General features: G+C 39.3%; 2 protein-coding genes and 1 long non-coding RNA gene across 4 annotated transcripts; 1 reads left to right on the top strand and 2 right to left on the bottom strand.

The window, feature by feature from the left end:
• Positions 1–680: 680 nt before the first annotated feature.
• LOC145158786 (uncharacterized) lies at positions 681–1,151 on the top strand. Its single transcript, XM_079077631.1, has one exon. It carries the CDS (start codon positions 681–683, stop codon positions 1,149–1,151), a length of 471 nt encoding a protein of 156 aa, XP_078933757.1.
• Positions 1,152–10,891: 9,740 nt separating this feature from the next.
• On the bottom strand, positions 10,892–12,853 carry LOC145157195 (uncharacterized). Its single transcript, XR_013737157.1, has 3 exons — positions 12,663–12,853; positions 11,180–11,717; positions 10,892–11,077 (listed from the first exon to the last, which is right to left on the bottom strand). It is a non-coding gene; the product is annotated as an uncharacterized LOC145157195 (long non-coding RNA).
• A 1,179-nt stretch (positions 12,854–14,032) lies between these two features.
• LOC145161673 (Protein kinase superfamily protein) lies at positions 14,033–18,928 on the bottom strand. Of its 2 annotated transcripts, none has more exons than XM_079081251.1 (5): positions 18,625–18,928; positions 15,653–17,007; positions 15,402–15,582; positions 14,861–15,314; positions 14,033–14,646 (listed from the first exon to the last, which is right to left on the bottom strand). In XM_079081251.1, exons 1-5 carry the CDS (start codon positions 18,885–18,887, stop codon positions 14,299–14,301), a joined length of 2,601 nt encoding a protein of 866 aa, XP_078937377.1. In that variant the 5' UTR covers positions 18,888–18,928; the 3' UTR covers positions 14,033–14,298. The 2 variants fall into 2 exon arrangements, with proteins under 2 accessions (XP_078937377.1, XP_078937378.1); XM_079081252.1 differs by having other exon boundaries at positions 15,653–17,052; positions 18,625–18,731.
• Positions 18,929–19,563: the final 635 nt, after the last annotated feature.

The following is a 19,563-nucleotide window of genomic DNA, read 5'->3' as shown; positions in this document are numbered from 1 at the left end:
GCACAAAAATATAAGACAATATTAAGATTTTTTTTTCATATCTATATAAACAGTTCCAACGACCATTATTGTAATTAAATATTTATTTATAAATTTGTCACAAATGTCATGATTGTGTCGTCGAACATTTTTTCTTTAAGTATTGTAATTTTTTATTCCAAATTGTTTATCATTGTTGGGTTAATCGGATTTTAATCCGTGGGTTTTTCTTTGGAAGTTTTTAATTTAATTGCTTTTCTAGTAGTCAAATAGCATTTGTTTCGGTATAAATGTGAGATGTAGATGTCTTTGTAATTTAATTCCAGAACTAGTTTTCAAGTATATTATTCATTGTTTTCAGTTTTGTCTCGTATTCCTCTATTTTTGTTATTTTGTTTCTTTGCCTTGGTACACAAGGTGCAACTTTTTGTTTACACTTGGTATCAGAGCGGTTTCGTTGAAGGGGGTGTGATTCGAGGTTAATTACAATCAACTTCGGTTTCTTTTAATCGGGCTTGTGAGAGACTAACCGGAGGCGCGAAATAAACGGACGAGAAGACGTCAAAGCAGGTTGTTTTGATTTAGTTTGTTTTGCAGGTGACGGAAGACGGTAAAGGTGGTCGTGACCTTGTCTTGTTTTCCGGTGGAAGAGTGCTCTCGGAACAAGTTTGATTAAAGAAGTCGAGGTTAAGGAGAAAAGGATGTCGTTGGTTAAAGAAGGAGGTTCGATGACGTATCAAGTTCCGGTTTTGACTCCAACGAATTATCTGGTGTGGGCGGTCAAAGTCAAGTCGATTATGGATGCACACGGCATATGGGAGATGGTCGAACCAAATGCGTTAGGTGAAGCATCGGATCAAAAGAAGTCAAAACAAGCTCTTGCCTTTTTGTTTCAAGCGATACCCGAAGACATGGTGTTGCAAATGGCGAGTTACACCGAACCAAAGAAAGTGTGGGATGGGCTAAAAACACGGTATTTAGGAGTGGATCGGGTGAGAACGGCTCAACTTGCAACCTTAAAAAGGGAGCTTGAAAGCTTGTGCATGAAGGAGGGTGAAACGGTCGATGATTTTGTGACAAAATTATCCGGTTTAGCTTCAAAAGTAAGGAGTCTTGGATATGAGCTTGAAGAAGGTGATTTGGTAAAAAGGTTACTAGATTTGATGTTGTAACACCTGATTCCTGGTATGTATTTTATTCAAGAATTGTATGTATTTTCTCTGGGACTCGACGAGTTGGTGGCCCAACTCGTCGAGTAGAGTCGGGATCCACGGGAAGCTTAAGTGACCTACTCGACGAGTCGGAGACTGACTCGGCGAGTAGGTGTTGTTTGAGTGAAACCCTAAATTTGAGGGTTTGCACCCTATTTAAACACCTTATCTTAGCCTCCATCGTCCCTATCACTCCCAGAGAGTTGTATATCGAAACCCTAGCCGTTTTTGTGTGTTCTAAGGCCATTTTGGTGCATTTGGTGGATTGTGAAGCTTGACAAGAAGAAAGAAGCTTGAGAGTTCGAGTTGAGGCTTGGAGATCCAGAGATTTTGGTCCATTTTCAGCTCAATCAAGGTAAAATGCCCCTGTCTTGGTCTTCCATATGGTTATTCATCCTTAGGGCTTAGATTTTGGGTGCATTTAGGGCTTTCCAAGCCATTTTCAGATTTGTGGAGTGTTATATGGAGTCTTACCCTCAGATCTGAGTTATTGGAGGGGTCTCATGGCATAAAGGTGCCAACTCTATGGCCATGAGAGCCCCATGCACCTTGTAGATCACTTTTAATGGCCTTTTGAGCCAAAGACCCCTTTCATGTGCACCAAGTTGGAAACTTTACGTGTAAAATGGACATTAGGGGACCAGATCTATGGTTTTAATGAATTAAGACCCATCTAAATCGACTGTATGGTAATGGTCATGGATGGGCTCGACGAGTCGTTCTTGGGACTCGGCGAGTCGGTGTGTATTGACCACTAAATCTTTTCTATGGATGGACCAGTTATTAGGGAAGGAAGTCCCTTAGTTTTTTAGACGCAAAAAGGGGGCCTGGGAATCATGGATGGGCTCGACGAGTCGTTCTTGGGACTCGGCGAGTCGGTGTGTATTGACCACCAAATCTTTTCTGTGGATGGACCAGTTATTAGGGAAGGAAGTCCCTTAGTTTTTTAGACGCAAAAAGGGGGCCTGGGAATCATGGGACTCGACGAGTGGATGAACAGACTCGGCGAGTCCAAGGCAATCTCCCAATATTTGAAGATGGACTCGACGAGTTGTTCATACAACTCGGCGAGTCATAGACTGGACACTTTCTTATGAGGGAGATGAACTCGACGAGTTCAAGGATGAACTCGACGAGTCGGTTGAAGATGGTAACAATGGTTTGAATGAAGGAGAACCCATCGAGTTCTTGCTAGACTCGACGAGTAGAGTCGGGGTTGGATCGGGTTAGTGAAGTATGGACTCGACGAGTTGGTAGACCAACTCGGCGAGTCAGGTCAACTGGGTGTTGACTTTGACCAATATTGACTTTGACTGGACTTGAGTTGACCCTGGTTAGGGTTGTATATTCCATTTGATGACTTAGAAGGGTCGTCGTGTAGGGATTGAGGAGTCGAGGAGAGTCGATCTTCACGCAGGGGACATTTCAGACACTACACGACATTGAGGTGAGTTACCTTCCAATAGGAGTGGGTCTACGGCCACAATGTCGATCCACTAGTAGGAATTATTTGTTAGATGATTGTCTTTGTGATAATTATCTGGTGTGTTGCTATCTGATATGCTTTATGTGCTAGGATGCTATGATATATGTGTCAGTAGTGGTAGGGGTGATATGACCCCTAGTTACCGGTTGAAAGATAACGAAGGGGAAGATAGTACCCATGCATGCCTAGCAGTATGATTATGATATGTTATTATGTGATAGTGGTAGGGGGTGAAATAGTCCCGGGTTACCGGTTGAAAGATACCGAAGGCAGTTACCGGTTGAAAGATACCGAAGGGGAGGTTAGCTCCCGGTTACCGGTTGAAAGATACCGAAGGGGAGGTTAGCTCCCGATTACCGGTTGAAAGATACCGAAGGGGAGGTTAGTCCCTGGTTACCGGTTGAAAGATACCGAAGGGGAGCCTAGCTCCCAGTTATGCCAGACAGATACCGGTTGAAAGATACCGAGAGATAGGCATTATGTGGTATGTGGTATGATGGGGGGAACTCACTAAGCTTTGTGCTTACGGTTTACAGTTTTGGTTTCAGGTACCTGTTCAGCGAAGGGGAAGGAGCCGACGCGGTAGCAGCACATCACACACACACACTGGATTCCGCACTATGAGACGCCTGGGATTGTACTCTGAATTTCATTTGGTTTTAAGATACGATATTATGGTTTTGTGGATTGATGTAACAATGGCGATGTTTTGGTTAACTATTTTATAAATTACTTAATTAAAATGAAATTTTTGGCCTTGAAAATTGGGATGTTACAAGTTGGTATCAGAGCCTTGGTTTGAGGGATTCGGGCACGCTCTCGAGTGTGTCTGGACTCAAACTAAGGACTTGGTATATAAATTTTCAGAAGTAAAATCATTTTATATAAAGGAATTTGAAAAGAAGTTTGAAAAGAGAAAAAAGAACTTTGAAAAAGAACAAGATATGTGATGTGCGCAACCGGCTGAGCTCAAGTAAATTTTCCCCAAGATACCCATACATGTTATGTTATGATATGATATGATTATGAGAATTGCATGCTAGATTAGGGCTAAAGTATCTAGGAAGGATGCCTTATATGGCTACTGTATATGTATGAGAAATGCATGCTAGATTAGGGCTAAGGATCTAGGAAGATGCCTAATATGCCTGCTATATGTGCTTTTGAGTTGCAAGATAATACTGTTAGTCAGTTATATGATAGCTTGGATAAAGTACGATTTGATTGGGTTACTCAATGCCCGAATGTTGTTGCTTTGTGCCTCGGGAGTCCTAGTTATTTTTAGCTAACTAGTAAACGAATACGTTAAGTTACATATTGCAAGGACGAAATAATTCCAGAAGGTTAGGTCTAGCCCTACTGCGCAGCTCTTGTTTGAGTCCAACCGTTGTGGGGTAGGACCTTTCATTCGAAGAATTATCTGGTCTTAGAAATATGTAATGGTATTCGCGAGCTACTTAGGTAAAGGTAGCATGGGTTCCTTATGCAGCTGATGGCGGAGAGTAGGTCGGAGAGTTACCCTAGGGTAAGCCTAGGACGAGATTGGAAAAGAGTGCAACAGTAATAGGAGGGACTTGGTGAAGTCGAAGCAATCCTCGAGGAAAGTACGGATAGATGTGGAAGGTAGTATGGTCCCATACTACTGAAAGCAGAGGATCTGTACTCGAATCGAGGAGGGCCGAGATGGAACCAGGAAACTTGTAGAGTGTATGAAACCTCTCGAGGTTTATGTATGATTCTGACAGTTATGTGTTATGTTTCAGAATGATGATGATCACACGACACGGAGGAGGAGGTTCAGGGTCAGGATCCGGTTCAGGATCAGGTTCGGGAGCAGGTACCGAGCCAGTTGATGAGGGACTACGTGATTTCATTGCTTCTGAGATCATGAGAGGTATCCTTGAGTCGACCCGATGATTTTCGGGTCAATCAAGGCAGGGCCATAAAAAGGGCCATAAAAAGGCCAATTGCCCTCAGTTGTCAGCAGCAGCGCCAGTAAAGGCGCCAGCTCCAGCGACCTTGCAGATTACCGATGGCCGACAGGGCAAGACAGAGGCTCCAGTGATGAGGAGCCGAGCCTTCCAGTTGACTACCGAGGAGACACGCGCCGCACCCGATGTGGTGACGGGTATGATTTCTTCTCCCTAGCCTTTAGTTTATGTTGCTTATGATATTGATGTGCCATATGATATGTCTTGTTTAGGATCGTTCCATGTGAACGATATCCCAGTTCAAGTGTTGTTTGATTCGGGTGCTACCCGATCATTTGTCTCTCTTGCGCTTAGCAAGAGGTTCCCTGAGTCTTCGGGCGTGTTGGATTGCCCTCTAGAGGTCGAGATTGCGGATGATCGATCAGTGCGAGCGTCATAGGTTTTCAGGGACTTGGCGAGTCGGTGTGTATTGACCACCAAATCTTTTTTGTGGTCATGGATGGGCTCGACGAGTCGTTCTTGGGACTTGGCGAGTCGGTGTGTATTGACCACCAAATCTTTTTTGTGGATGGACCAGTTGTTAGGGAAGGAAGTCCCTTAGTTGTTTAGACGCAAAAAGGGGGCCTGGGAATCATGGGACTCGGCGAGTGGATGAACAGACTCGGCGAGTCCAAGGCAATCTCCCAATCTTTGAAGATGGACTCGACGATTTGTTCATACAACTCGGCGAGTCATAGATCGGACACTTTCTTATGAGGGAGATGAACTCGACGAGTTCAAGGATGAACTCGACGAGTCGGTTGAAGATGGTCCCGATGGTTTGAATGAAGGAGAACCCGTCGAGTTCTTCCTAGACTCGACGAGTAGAGTCGGGGTTGGATCGGGTTAGTGAAGTATGGACTCGGCGAGTCAGGTCAACTGGGTGTTGACTTTGACCAATATTGACTTTGACTGGACTTGAGTTGACCCTGGTTAGGGTTGTATATTCCATTTGATGACTTAGAAGGGTCGTCGTGTAGGGATTGAGGAGTCAAGGAGAGTCGATCTTCACGCAGGGGACATTTCAGACACTACACGACATCGAGGTGAGTTACCTTCCAGTAGGAGTAGGTCTACGGCCACAATGCCGACCCACTAGTAGGAATTATTTGTTAGATGATTGTCTTTGTGATAATTATCTGGTGTGTTGCTATCTGATATGCATTATATGGTAGGATGCTATGATATATGTGTCAGTAGTGGTAAGGGTGATATGACCCCTAGTTACCGGTTGAAAGATACCGAAGGGGAAGATAGTACCCATGCATGCCTAGCAGTATGATTATGATATGTTATTATGTGATAGTGGTAGGGGTGAAATAGTCTCGGGTTACCGGTTGAAAGATATCGAAGGCAGTTACCGGTTGAAAGATACCGAAGGGGAGGTTAGCTCCCGGTTACCGGTTGAAAGATACCGAATGGGAGGTTAGCTCCCGGTTACCGGTTGAAAGATACCGAATGGGAGGTTAGTCCCCGGTTACCGGTTGAAAGATACCGAAGGGGAGCCCAGCTCCCAGTTATGACAGACAGATGCCGGTTGAAAGATACCGAGAGATAGGCATTATGTGGTATGTGGTATGATGGGGGGAACTCACTAAGCTTTGTGCTTACGGTTTACAGTTTTGGTTTCAGGTACCTCTTCGCGAAGGGGAAGGAGTCGGCGCGGTAGCAGCACATCACACACACACTGGATTCCGCACTATGAGACTCCTGGGATTGTACTCTGAATTTCATTACTCTTGGTGATTTGGTTTTGAGATACGATATTATGGTTTTGTGGATTGATGTAACAATGGCGATGTTTTGGTTAACTATTTTATAAATTACTTAATTAAAATGAAATTTTTGGCCTTGAAAATTGGGATGTTACAGATGCCTAAGTCGTTTCTTCAAATCGTGGCTTCAATAGAGCAATGTTTCGAGTTGGATTCAATGTTATTTGATGAAGCGGTTGGTAGATTGAAGACATATGAGGAGCGTATAAGAGGAACCGAGAAAGTGGAGGACACTCAAGGTGGGTTATTGTTGGCTAGTGAGGAAAAATCACATGTTTGTAAGCATTGTGGCAATGGACGTTCAAATCGGGATGACTTTGGACATGACCGGGGAAGAGGTCGGGGGTCCGGGAGAAGTCGAGATGGTAATGAACGTGTCCGGGATAAAAGTCATGTTAGATGTTACAAATGTGGTGAGCTTGGTCACTATAAAAACGATTGTCTTAAATGGGAAAAAGAATAAGCGGGTCTAATCGAAGAGGAACCGTCAGTGTTTTGAACGAGTGGTATGACCAATCCGATTAAGGGGGTGATTGTTGGGTTAATCGGATTTTAATCCGTGGGTTTTTCTTTGGAAGTTTTTAATTTAATTGCTTTTCTTTTAGTTTTAGAGTTGTAGTCAAATAGCTTTTGTTTTGGTATAAATGTGAGATGTAGGTGTCTTTGTAATTTAATTCCAGAACTAGTTTTCAAGTATATTATTCATTGTTTTTAGTTTTGTCTCGTATTCCTCCATTTTTGTTATTTTGTTTCTTTGCCTTGGTACACAACGTGCAACTTTTTGTTTACAATCATAGATAAATTTAGAATAAATCTTAGATAAAATAAAACAAAACAAAGATATATGTGTTTTTTAGGCTAGAAAATGTTTGAAGAGTTTTGAAGACTCTCGTCCACATCTGCGCCAAAAAAAGACACATGTAGTCTTCAAAAAACAAACAGTTTGTGAAGCCTAATGTCTGTAAGAGGCCTTCACGACGCAAACAGAAAAGACCAAGAAGATCTGCAGACAAAAAACAAACAACACCTAAAACTTTAATGTTGGGTTGGAAATTGTAACGTCCGCAGATCCGGGCTAGTTAATTTAGAGACAATGAGCATCAAAAATGAGTTTTTGATGGAAGATTATTTAGAAGGAGTAATCTTAACCAAGTTTTAGAATATGTCACAAGGGTTCCGTACATATAAAGAACGCCGAAATCCGAGTTATAACGAAGAAGTTATGGCTCGTCGAAGTTTCGCGGCAAAACCGGCACGGCACCGGGAAACGTAAATAGTGGATTTACGATAGATGACTTTTTAGCCTTAGTGATCTAAACAAAATTTATAGTATACGTTAAACCGAGAACATACAAAAAAAGAACGCCCAAATCTGACTTTGTATGATGAAGTTATGAATTTTCTAAGATTTGACATAGTAGTGCACGACCCGAAACTCGAATTTTAGATCGAGCGGTTTTTTGCCTACGAGACCTAAATGATAGTTGAAAATATCATTAATAGGAATTCAACGGTAAGAAGACAGACGAAAACGGAGTCCGTATGAAGAAGTTATGAATTTTACGCGGACATTTAACAGTATAATCTCCTCGTACTGTTAAATTTAAGATTGGTCGAGAATTAGCCGACGGAATCAAAATGAAAGTTGTAGAAATTATTTTTACCTACGCGTGGATATAAAGAACTCGAAAACGGAGCTCGTATGCGAAAGTTATGAATTTTTGAAAATCAGCTGATTTCCACCCTGTGTGCGATGCCATGTGTCAGCACCAGGCGAAACCTTGGAGCCTACGCAACACCACGACGTGGTGAGAGGCACCACGACGTGGTGACGCCCCAGGCAGCCTATAAATAGAGGTGTCGGGTTCCCTTCATTCTTCACACCATCCATCTTCACTTTCTCTCTCTACTTTCTCTCTCTAAGCCCCAACCCCCCCCCCCAAGCCTAGGGTAACTCCCTAGCACGAGACGGAAGCCCCGGAGCGCCCGACGGCTCCGAGAAAAGAGCCTTTTGGCTCGGGAACGGTGCTCCAGCGAAGCCCGGTTTTGCGAAAAACCCGCTGTAAGTGAGTTATGCCTACCCTATCTTTAGTATAGCTTATGTTTTAATATAGTAACATTATTAGGACCTTAAAATAATTATTTGGGCTATTATTATGATTTATATAAGAGTGTTGCTTAACGCTTATATAATAGTAATAATAGCTAGACTATTAATTAGTCGCGGTTAACGTTAGACTAAACTCTAGTGGTAATGATACTAGGTTTTGTCCGAGGGAAATTGTTTTAAGATTAACGAAGCACTGTCCGAGTACCGAGTGACCACCTTATCAGGTGAGTGCATAATTACTTTCATCTTACACATAGATATGAAGTATTATATATAAATTACGTGCTATGTGTGCATATAACCTGTATACTTGCTATCTATGTTGGATGAACGATTTTATACATGTTTTAAATAATTTAAACTGTATATGTATGTTATATCTACGAATATGTTGGGTAAAACATGGGTAGATGAATGATGAGAGATGAAAGATGATATGAGTGAACATTGGCAGCTATAGACTTAGTGTCTAATAAATAACATTGGCAGTTATGGACTTAGTGCCTATTGGACAAACACTGGTAGCTATGGACTTAGTACCTATTAGGTAAACACGGGTGGCTATGGACTTAGTACCTGTTAGGTGTTGGTAGCTATGGACTTAGTACCTACACTGGTAGCTATGGATTTAGTACCTGATGAATGAACTTTAGTAGCTATGGATTTAGTGCATTAGCAGCTATGGAATTAGTGTCTGTCTTATAAACCCTGGAAGCAAGGGACTTCGAAATGAACGAATGCAGGATAGATGACTCTTAGGGTAGACCCTTAAGAGTAAGGAAGATAATGGGGACGGGTAATTGGGTTAATTGTTTGATGTTTAAACATAATAATTATATTATTGTGGGTTGAAAACCCTATGTACTCACCAGGTTTCCCAACCTGACCCACTTACGCTTATTTGAATCACAGGTGTCAATATGAAGTTACATTACACTGAGAGATTAAGGAGATATAAATCACTAGTGATAATGAATGTAAGTTCTGTTTATGCTTATGTTTCTGTATTGACGATGACATCCCAAATGTTTTAAAATTGATAAAAATACATTTCTTCAGAAATGCTTTGATAACGTATTTATCATGTTTTTCTGGGAACAAATTCCGCAACATTTTTATTAAAAGAGGTACTTTGATTTTTATAAAGCATAAACATAATCGGTCTTTTCTGGCCGTGAAAATGGGGATGTCACAGAAATATATTATAGTTGTGGCATATACCAATAGGGAGCTGATAATTCCACATTCATTTTTGATTCATCCACATATTTTTAAAGTCAACGGACAATTATGCCCCTCAGAGTAATCCTTTGTAATAATTGGTAACCCTTTTATCTTCCCAGTTTCCTCGACACCCACCCACCCTGGAGACCTTTAACCCATATTGTTGTCGGAAACCATTCCCTCTTCGGTCACTTGCGAAATCTATGGGTAGGTAGCAAAATCACTTGTAAAAGCATTTAACAAATCACCAGCAAAATCGACGATGTCGTCTTCAAGAAAACAACCTGCAAGAACCAAAATTAAAACCAACCTTCAAAATCTGATTTGTTGGTTGATGGGGTTTTAAGGTTTCAAGATTCGATGCAGAAGAGTTTAATATTTGATTAGTTTAGGAATTCTTTGAGCTTTCATCTTCGGTGATGAGTAAGGCTTCCAATCTAGTGCTTTCTATCAGCTGGTGTAGGAGGGTTTCTTGAAAACAACGGAGGGGCGGTGGCGGGAGGGCCTTTTGGAGTGAGCTTAGTCCCGGAATGGAATTGATCGGAGATGGGTGTTTCTCTGGAAGTTTCGGTGATGCTTGTGGCTTTTATCGAGAGAAGATGAGAGGGTTTCTTGAGGAGATGGAACTGTGTGTACACATCACGACGATGTTTTAAATGAAAGAGATAAAAAGGATATAACACCCTACACCGGTGTCTTTATAATAGGTGTGTTGATCGGGTAAAAATTTTCGGGTTTCGGGTAATTCGGGTTTTTCATGTTAAGAAAATTACCCGTTACCCGACCCAAATTAAATTCTGGTAATTCGGGTTTGGGTAATTCGGGTAATGGGTCGGGTTCGGGTAATTCGGGTATTACCCGATTTTTTTTTATTTTTATTTTATTTTTATTTTATTGGCATCTAAAAATAAATTTAATGAAATAAATATGTCATGCTCCAACTTTGAACATTGAGATTTTTTAGTCAATTTAATCTAATCTAAGAGAATCAAAAAAGAGTTTAATATATACACTAGATTTATTACTCATTGTTTTAGATGAAAGATTTGTAAATTAAAACACTAGAAATAAGCCAAAATCGAATAAGCCAAAATTGAAAGACAAAGAAAAGTATACACGAATGCATTTTGATGAAATAATAACAACCAAAGTCAACCATTTAAATTACTTGATATCAATGTATATGCATGTATTTTGCATTTACCAAAAAAACTCACGTTTTAAATCTAGAAACCATAGATAACCATTACATATTATAAAAATAATAACATGTCTCGTTCTTCTTGCACCTACTCGTTCTTCTTGCACCTTCACTACTTCATCTTGCTCAATTATATATAAAAAAAAAAGTCAAATAATTTTAGTATTAAAAGGAAAAGATATTAAATTTACAATCATTAAAATAATCAACGATAAACATTTACCTTTGTCAATTTGTTGATTTTCTTCCCAATCTTTTTCATAATCGATTGTGTCACTTATGCTACCCCAAATCCAATCTTGTGTACAAATTAAACTTTCAACAATCTTAGGAGTCAAAGAACTCCTAAACGGATCCAAAACCCTCCCACTAGTGCTAAAAACGGATTCCGAAGCCACGGTTGAGACGGGAATGGCGAACACGTCTCTTGCCATCAATGATAGAATTGAGAATCTTGGACTATTCACTTTCCACCAATCTAGAATACTAAACATTTCTGAGTCGTCTTCAACACTTTCTTGCAAATACTTTTCTAACTCCCCAATTTATTCAACTATGTTCGTCTTCATCTTTTCTCTTAGTTTATTTCTCAAAGGGGGATTAGGTGCCATAAAATCCGGGTTTTGGCGTTTCCCTAGTATCGATGATGAAGTGGTAGACTCGGCGGTACTTGAAGTAGAACTTGGAGAATGAATTCTAATATAATCATTATATAATTCATACATAGAATCCATGATATATAATTCATCCGTTTTTGACATCTAAAACAGAAAAAAAAACAAAACAAAAAAACTGTTAAAAACATAATAATCAAGAAAAAAAGATCACAATAGTTTATTGTCTAAATCGGTATAAGATCATAATAAAAAATTACACAATTTGACTAAGATCATTTAACTTATTATCTATCCAACTTACCAATTAAAGATAATAAAAACTTCAATAGAAAACAAAATTATTACATGTATAAAGATGAATAAATTTGAAAAGAGTAAACAACAATTCGTCATTATTCACTATTATTACATTACCCAAAAAAAAAGAAACAAACTGTAGCAGGTGATATCTAGAACTCATTTAACTTATTGTGCCAAATCTAGATAAACAAATCATCATTTTCACAATTACTCTAGGGCTACAAATACTGAATCAGGACAACCACTATGTCAAGTTTATGTTTTCACCAAGTGTCTTTGTGTCTCACAGTAATTCTTCTTCCATCATATGTGTTTGGTTTTGTGAGAGAAGTTTATAATAACCCTTGTTATACTACATTCCAGCTGTCGTTACTAAACATCTATTTTAAAAAAAGATGTTCAATTCCCATAATGTATCTTTATAACAAATTTATTATACTACATTCCAGTACACCGATCCACCATTCATTTGTTTGACATCATAAACTCAAGAATGCAAATAGAACACCAAAAGGTGAACATAACCAGGTAACAAGATTCAGAATGCAAACAGGAGAGTAACATGGCATAAAGGAATTAAAAAAAAAAAAACAGATGCGCACTACAAAACCGTAACTTCAAAATCGAAATCGTTAGTTATATTTGGTGGTCGATTTTTCACACTAAATCAAAGTGTATAGCTGAAATCGGAGTAATCAGATTTAGAATCCAAGATTGCACACCTTAATATCATATGATTAACTAAAAAAATGGCGAGAATTGATGACCGGTACAAGACTGAGAACTGACCTGCGATGACGAGCTGCTGACCGACGACGACGATCTGATGGCCGGTGACGATGACCTGATGACCAGCGACAACGATTGATGACCGGTGTTGACATATGAGGAATGACGGACGAGGGTTTTTTTTAATAAAAAAAAAATCTAGTCGTAGAGAGTAGAGAGAATAGAATGAGGGGATTGGGAGGGGAATTGGGCGGACTACAGACAATCGGACATATACCATACAGGGATCATAAATGGGTTTTAGTATTGGGCCATTATTTTTTAAGGAAAAAAAACCGGGTTACCCGAATACCCAAAAAAGTTAACCCGATACCCGATTTACCCGACTCGATTTACCCGATACCCGAAAAAATCGGGCGGGTAATTCGGGTAACGGGTATTTTCGATAGGGCTACTTCATAACCCGCTGTTTGTGCTTGCAGACACATCTCCTTGGCTCCATTCGACATCTTTGTTCCGGGTATTTAGGTCTTTAGTCCCTCATCGAATACTCTGTTAAATCCAATGTTCTCGTCGATTCAACTAAGTTTATTGAGTACTCGTCTGAAACCATTGATTCCTAATAATGATTCATTCAGGTGACATGCTTAGAGGCACAAAAGGAAGGAAAAAAAAGAAAGAAAGAGGGACTCTGTTAGAGATTGTGGTTGAACGGGACGACCAACAACTTGAGCAGACGAGGAAGGAAGAAGGAGTTGCGGGCTGAAAGATTACCAGCAAATAGAATTGAAGATCACTTATCGTTTGTTGGTTAAGATTGCAGGTTGGAGAAGAATTGCAACGGCATGTGGTTTAGAAGAGAATGCTTCCTTTGAATAATTTAATTTAGAACATAAATGAATGAAGGGCATAATTGTAAACTTACTTTAAAATCAGTGGATGCATAAAAAATGATCGGTGGAAATATCACTACCTATACCAATACGATGCATATTTTGTTTTTTGGTAATGTTTAATTTATTTTAACATCTTTATGTGGAAGTTGGCATGGGCTCACTTTGGACGCTTACTAGTTAACTTTACGAAATATTTAAATGCATGCTTCAAATTGAGGACTTCTCCTTCATTTAACCCAAGCTTTGTAGATAAATATTTTGAATGGTAAACACAAAAAATATTTGGTTTTACCAACCACATTCAAAGCTTAAAGACGTGAAAAAAGTTATTGACATCATCAAATGTTTAAATTTGTGTAATTGTGTAAATACTTATGTTTTTTTGTTAAAGAAACGAAAAGAACCCATCGTACGTCAATAAGAATTTGTTTAGTGGATCAACGTCTATATTATAGTTTGTTTCTTTTCCGTACAATTTACTTTGCACATTATTATTTATGTTTGTATTAAGAACATTTTTTCCAAACTATCATATTTATAAACTAAAAAAATATCAATTACAACCTCCCAAAGATTATCTCCAATTCATTTACACATAACCGAACCTACTCATAATCACTTATGCTATTGTTAGTAAGATAAGTCAATCAGTTAGTTAGACTTTAACTTAACATAATGAAAATCGAATTTAGCAAACAAATGATCTGTAGTTCATTGACATTTCCCTAAACATTTTACAATCAATCTTGAAAGGAAAAAAAGGTTGAATGTTGTTGTAGTCCCTCTTTGTTCCATCAACATCATCTCGGTGACATTGTAGAGTAACTACATGTTGCACGAGACGATGGTTGACTTGTCATGTTGGTGATAGTGAAAGAGCTAAATTGGTTAAACTCTCGTTTCATTGCCCTGTAAACATGGTCTAACCCTTCTTCAATAAGCTCTAAAACTGATTGTGGCATTGGTGGCTCATTCACCTCTACCGAACCTTCCAACATCATCACCACCTCACTCATCGAAGGCCGCATGTTCACATCATCTTGTATGCACCAAAAACCGACTTTCAATGCTCTTAAAAGCTCCTCTACATCTACTGCCCCTTCTAGTCGTCTATCCGCTATCTTCATCACTTCCCCGTTTCTCATTTCCTATAAAAAAAAATCTCATAAATTAGTAACATTTTTGGCAACTTATTGGCATTGTTATCGTATATTGAAAGCACTTTAACATTTTGTTTCTTTTTTTACATAACAAGATACCGTGATTGTATATAGAAATTTTTTGAGAAAATGAAGAGTATTTTGTGAAATGGAGGAAAAATTAATGAAAGAAAATTTGTAAAAGAACAAATGAGTATTGTACCTTAAAAGCCCATCCGGGGAAAAAGAAATTATCTGCATCATAGTTCATATCAAGGTTTCTCCGCCCACCAACAATTTCTAACAAGAGCATTCCATAACTATAAACATCCGCTTTTACAGTTACAGGACGATTGCTAATCCATTCAGGAGCCAAATAGCCTCGTGTTCCTCGGACCATGGTCACAACCTGTGAGTGCTCCCTTCCCATCAACTTAGCCAATCCAAAATCGGAAACCTTTGGACAAAAATTTTCATCCAAAAGAATATTCTCCGGCTTGATATCACAATGTATTATCCTATTCCTACATTGCTCATGAAAATACGCGATGCCTTGTGCTGTACCAACCGCTATTTGGAACCGAGTTGGCCATTCCAAGAGCCTCTCTCGAGTTTTACGCGAATGAAATAACCATTTGTCTAATGATCCATTTTTCATAAACTCGTACACGAGAAGTCTGCATTTTGTTACAATATTCACATTTTAACTAAATAGAACTTTTTAATATCACTTTAATGTTGTTAACAACTAATGAACTTTATACCTTTGTGAACCTTCGGAGCAATACCCGCATAAGCGAACCAAGTTCATGTGATGCATTGACCCGATAGTGTTTACTTCGGTTACAAATTCTCTTTCTCCGTGTGGTAGCATTTTGTCGAGTTTTTTCACTGCGATTAGCGTCCCATCTCCTAAAGTTCCCTTGTAAACACTCCCAAATCCACCTAAAAAGTAAAATTTAGGGAAATTACATATTATATCAAACAAAAATATCGACAATATAACTCGAAATACCTGTTCCGAGTAACTCGGAAAAATGATTTGTGCAGTTTTGTAGAATGCGAAAGTTAAAATTATGAGGAGCTCCCGAGACAATTATGGAATTCTTGAGGGCTCTTTTTAAACCTCTCCTTTTATGAACGTTGATGTAAAGCAGACAACTTAGGAGTCCAATAAGGACAAGCATGCTGAGGGTAATGGGAACAACCAAAACCTTCGCGCGAGTGCTGTTGCTCATCCCTGAATCATCTTTTTGTTCACTATTGGAAGATGCATTCGACTGAACCTTAACGAACATGGTTGAACCCGAATCCTCGAATCCACCAAACTCTAAGCTCCGTAACACCCAACAATATGGGGTCTCTTGGTTTAGCCCATAAACGGAAGCAACACAATCGCAATCGGATAAACAAGCATCACCACATTTCGAAACTGTTGGGATGTCACTATAATTTGCTATCACTGCTGATTCTAAGTAATAGTAATTTGTTTGGTTAACTGTTTGGATTTTGAATTGGGAATTAGTCGAGTTTTGGCGGGGAGCTCTGCAATTTCCGGTGAATGATGAGTTCGAAGTACACTGGAAATCATCTCCCTTGGTGGAAGAACCTGGCAAGCATTCGCAAGAAGCATTTGTTTTGCTTCTGTCCAAATTACATATCCCGTTTCCGCAAGCTCCGGCGATGTCGCATGGGTTTGAAACGGCCGCCCATTCTGGTACCCACTGTCGGGATCTATTAACGTCGTCGTCCCAACGGTACAGCCGGAGGTTGCCGTTAGTTTCAAGAATTAGCCTCCGGAGAACTGTCGGTCTATTTGTTATGTTACTAGCATATGATAATTCACTTTTGTCATTGTCATTCTTGTAGACATACACTGCTCCGACGGAATCTCCGCCGTAAACAACACCAAAGCTTCCAGCTTGGCCAAGCACCGCCACAACATCACCGGTGACGTTAGAAAATTCAGGTGTTTCCCAGTACGAATAATTAGATTGCGCTTCCATGGATAAATTATAAGGATCTGCAAGTAGGTTGTACGTCAAACCTAAGCTAAGTGAAGTAGGTTGTTGTTGTATTTTCAAAGTGTAATAACCGCCGCCGCGAGTGGGTATCCGTGACGAAGTCAACTCGACTGAGATTGTCAAAGGTTGACCAGGCAAGAGGGTGTCCGATGGGTGTGAGAAGCTTTGCCACGCTATGTCTTGGTTGCTGGTATAGAGAATGAGGTTGCCGTTTTCTAGTAACTCCATAGATTGGACACCGGCGTCGGTGGTGTTTGAGGTCCATGCGGTGGTCCTGCCGTCAGTAAGGACTAGGTTTCCAGTTGTATCAAGTTCCAAGATAGCGTCTTTTGTGACTGGAGCGTTTCTATTGAGAAGGTATTCAGACAAAAATGCATCGTGTTATTATTACCTGCAAAAATTGTAGTAAAGACTAATGCATCCTATGTTTGCTTATTTACATATACACATTCATGATACATATATAATATAGGTGGGCATCCGGACAATTAGCTAATTTGGACCCGACCTGAAACTTGTTAAAAAGTCCGGTCCATATTATTAAAAGCCCAGTGGTCCGACCAGTTAAAGGAAGCCCATATTCATAAGAAGTTTCTTTTGTCTTTTCATTTAATTTTAGTTAATAACCTTAATTTAGAAAGAGATTAAAACCAGTTAAAACAGACCGATCCCTATGTATGGTTTGAAATAAATGAAATGTCTAGTTATGTACTTATGTGTAGGCGTGTGCAAAAAAACCGGTGCAGGAACCGAACCAGTCGCTGAACCGGAAACCGGTTTAGGCCTGAACCGGTTCACTTAAGAACCGAATCGCATATGAACCGAACCACCGGATCCGACCAATTCGCCCTTTTTACCCTTGAGACCGGTTTGGAACCGGTTTTTTTTTATCCGGTTTGCTGAACCGGTTTTGAACCGGTGATGAACCGGTTTGCTGAACCGGATTTGAACCGGTTTTCGAGAGTTACTATTTTTCAGTTATTAGCCTAAAAACAAAAAAAAAATTGAAAAAAACCTTTTTTCCGTCGAACCGGTTTTGAACCCTTTTTGAACCGGTTTAAGAAACAGTTTTTGGACCGGTTTTTTAAACCGGTTTTTTTTTTGAACCGGTTTCTAGAGAACCGAACTGGTTTACATATGTTCGGATTATTTTGAGGCTGGACCGGTTTAGAACCGAACCGGTTTCAGGGTGAACTGGTTTTGACTAAGTTGACCAGAACCGAACCGGTTTTCTGAACCGGTCCGGTTCAGAAAAAAAACCGGTTTGTGCATGCCTACTTATGTGTGTTAAAGGCCATGGGCAGGGATCGCTTACAGGAGGCCCAATAAAGGATTTTGGGATTGGGCCTGGGATTGGTTATAGTCGGTAAAAGGTGTGGTCGGGCTCGATTTTTGTACTACATACATATATCTATCTATACATAAATCAATTCTAAAAATAGTAAACCACACCATTACGTGGTGGTAAATCGATTTTTGGTATGCCAATATTTTGACCGTAGATCTCCTTTATATAATTTTGTATATCTATTGTAGGCGCAATAAATTCCGTGGTAAGGACAAACACAAATAAATTTTCAAGTGATACACTGACACAAAAATCTTAGCAAAAATAAAATTGAATATAAACATTCATACTCACTAATGAAAATTTCGAATCCTAGTTTATTGAACAAAGATAGCAATAACATTAAATCATCAATAGTTTTATAAACATTCAAAAACTCTGTAAACTATAATTTTTTAAAAACAACTAAAGAAACTGAAAATACGTTCCTTTCAAAATTGATTTGGTTTTTCAACTGGGCAAACGCCAACATTGTCCGTAGCGTGGGGTTGCCCATGATGTGATTGTATGTCTTAGTAGTAACTTAATTATACATAACTTATTACAATTACATTAAAATAAATTGGTGTGTAAAATAATATGCATTAAAGAAAAAGATACAAGTTACGAACTTACAAATAAGCAGACCAAGCAAGAGTGCGGTCTCCTGGAAGATTGGCGAACCAAATTCCCAGTTGATATCGATTGTCTTGTGAACTTGAAGTATCATCTGAAGCTGGAGCAAACCCAAATGCAAATGTCTGATTAGGAGACTCCCATATTTGATTGTTGTTAGCATATAATCTCGAACCCAAACCAACCCGACCCGATATGCACACAACCACCTCTAGCAAAACAACAAAGAACAAACTCCAACTAGTAGAGCAATAATAAGCCATTTACGAAAAGCTCATGATACTATAAAAAAACAAATGTTTGATGGGTGCATATATACAATAAGTGGGAAGAAAAATGGGTGTATTTTGAGAATACGTGTACAAGGGTGGGTGAGCTAAATGTTGAAAAGAGTTGGGGTGGTCGGCTCATTGAGATTTGAGAAGGATTTGGGGAGTTTGAGGACACGTGTTGAGTGGCATGAGGTTCTACTACATGGGCCCATAGCCGTTATATTGAGCTTGGTGACACTCGCACGTTTCTCTTTTTATGGCATGAGACTCAATTTTCTCGACTTTCACACTTGGGACTTGGCAATCAGGTTATATATATTTTTTGGGGCCTGATTCTTCCATATCAGATTGTTATTCATCCAGGGAAAATGTTTAGAGTAAATTACAGAAATGGTCCCTGTAATTTGGTCAGAATCTCAGGTTTGGTCCAAACTTCGAAAAGTTGATACGTTGTATCCCTCTGGTTTCAAACAATTACACTATTGGTCCCTTTTGATTAACACCGTTGACAATAAGATGTTAAGTATTAAAAAAAGACCGATTTACCCTTGTTTTTTTGTTTTCCCTATTTTCCCTTTTATTTTTTAATTACAAAACTGCATGGACTATTTTTGTAAACACTGGAAATCAAAAACCTAATAAGTTCTTCCCTCTTTATCACCGGATA

Source organism: Lactuca virosa, chromosome 2, assembly GCF_052849685.1.
Source record: "Lactuca virosa cultivar CGN04683 chromosome 2, Lactuca_virosa_CGN04683_v6, whole genome shotgun sequence".
Lineage (NCBI taxonomy): Eukaryota > Viridiplantae > Streptophyta > Magnoliopsida > Asterales > Asteraceae > Lactuca > Lactuca virosa.
This window is presented reverse-complemented; position numbering and strand designations above follow the sequence as displayed.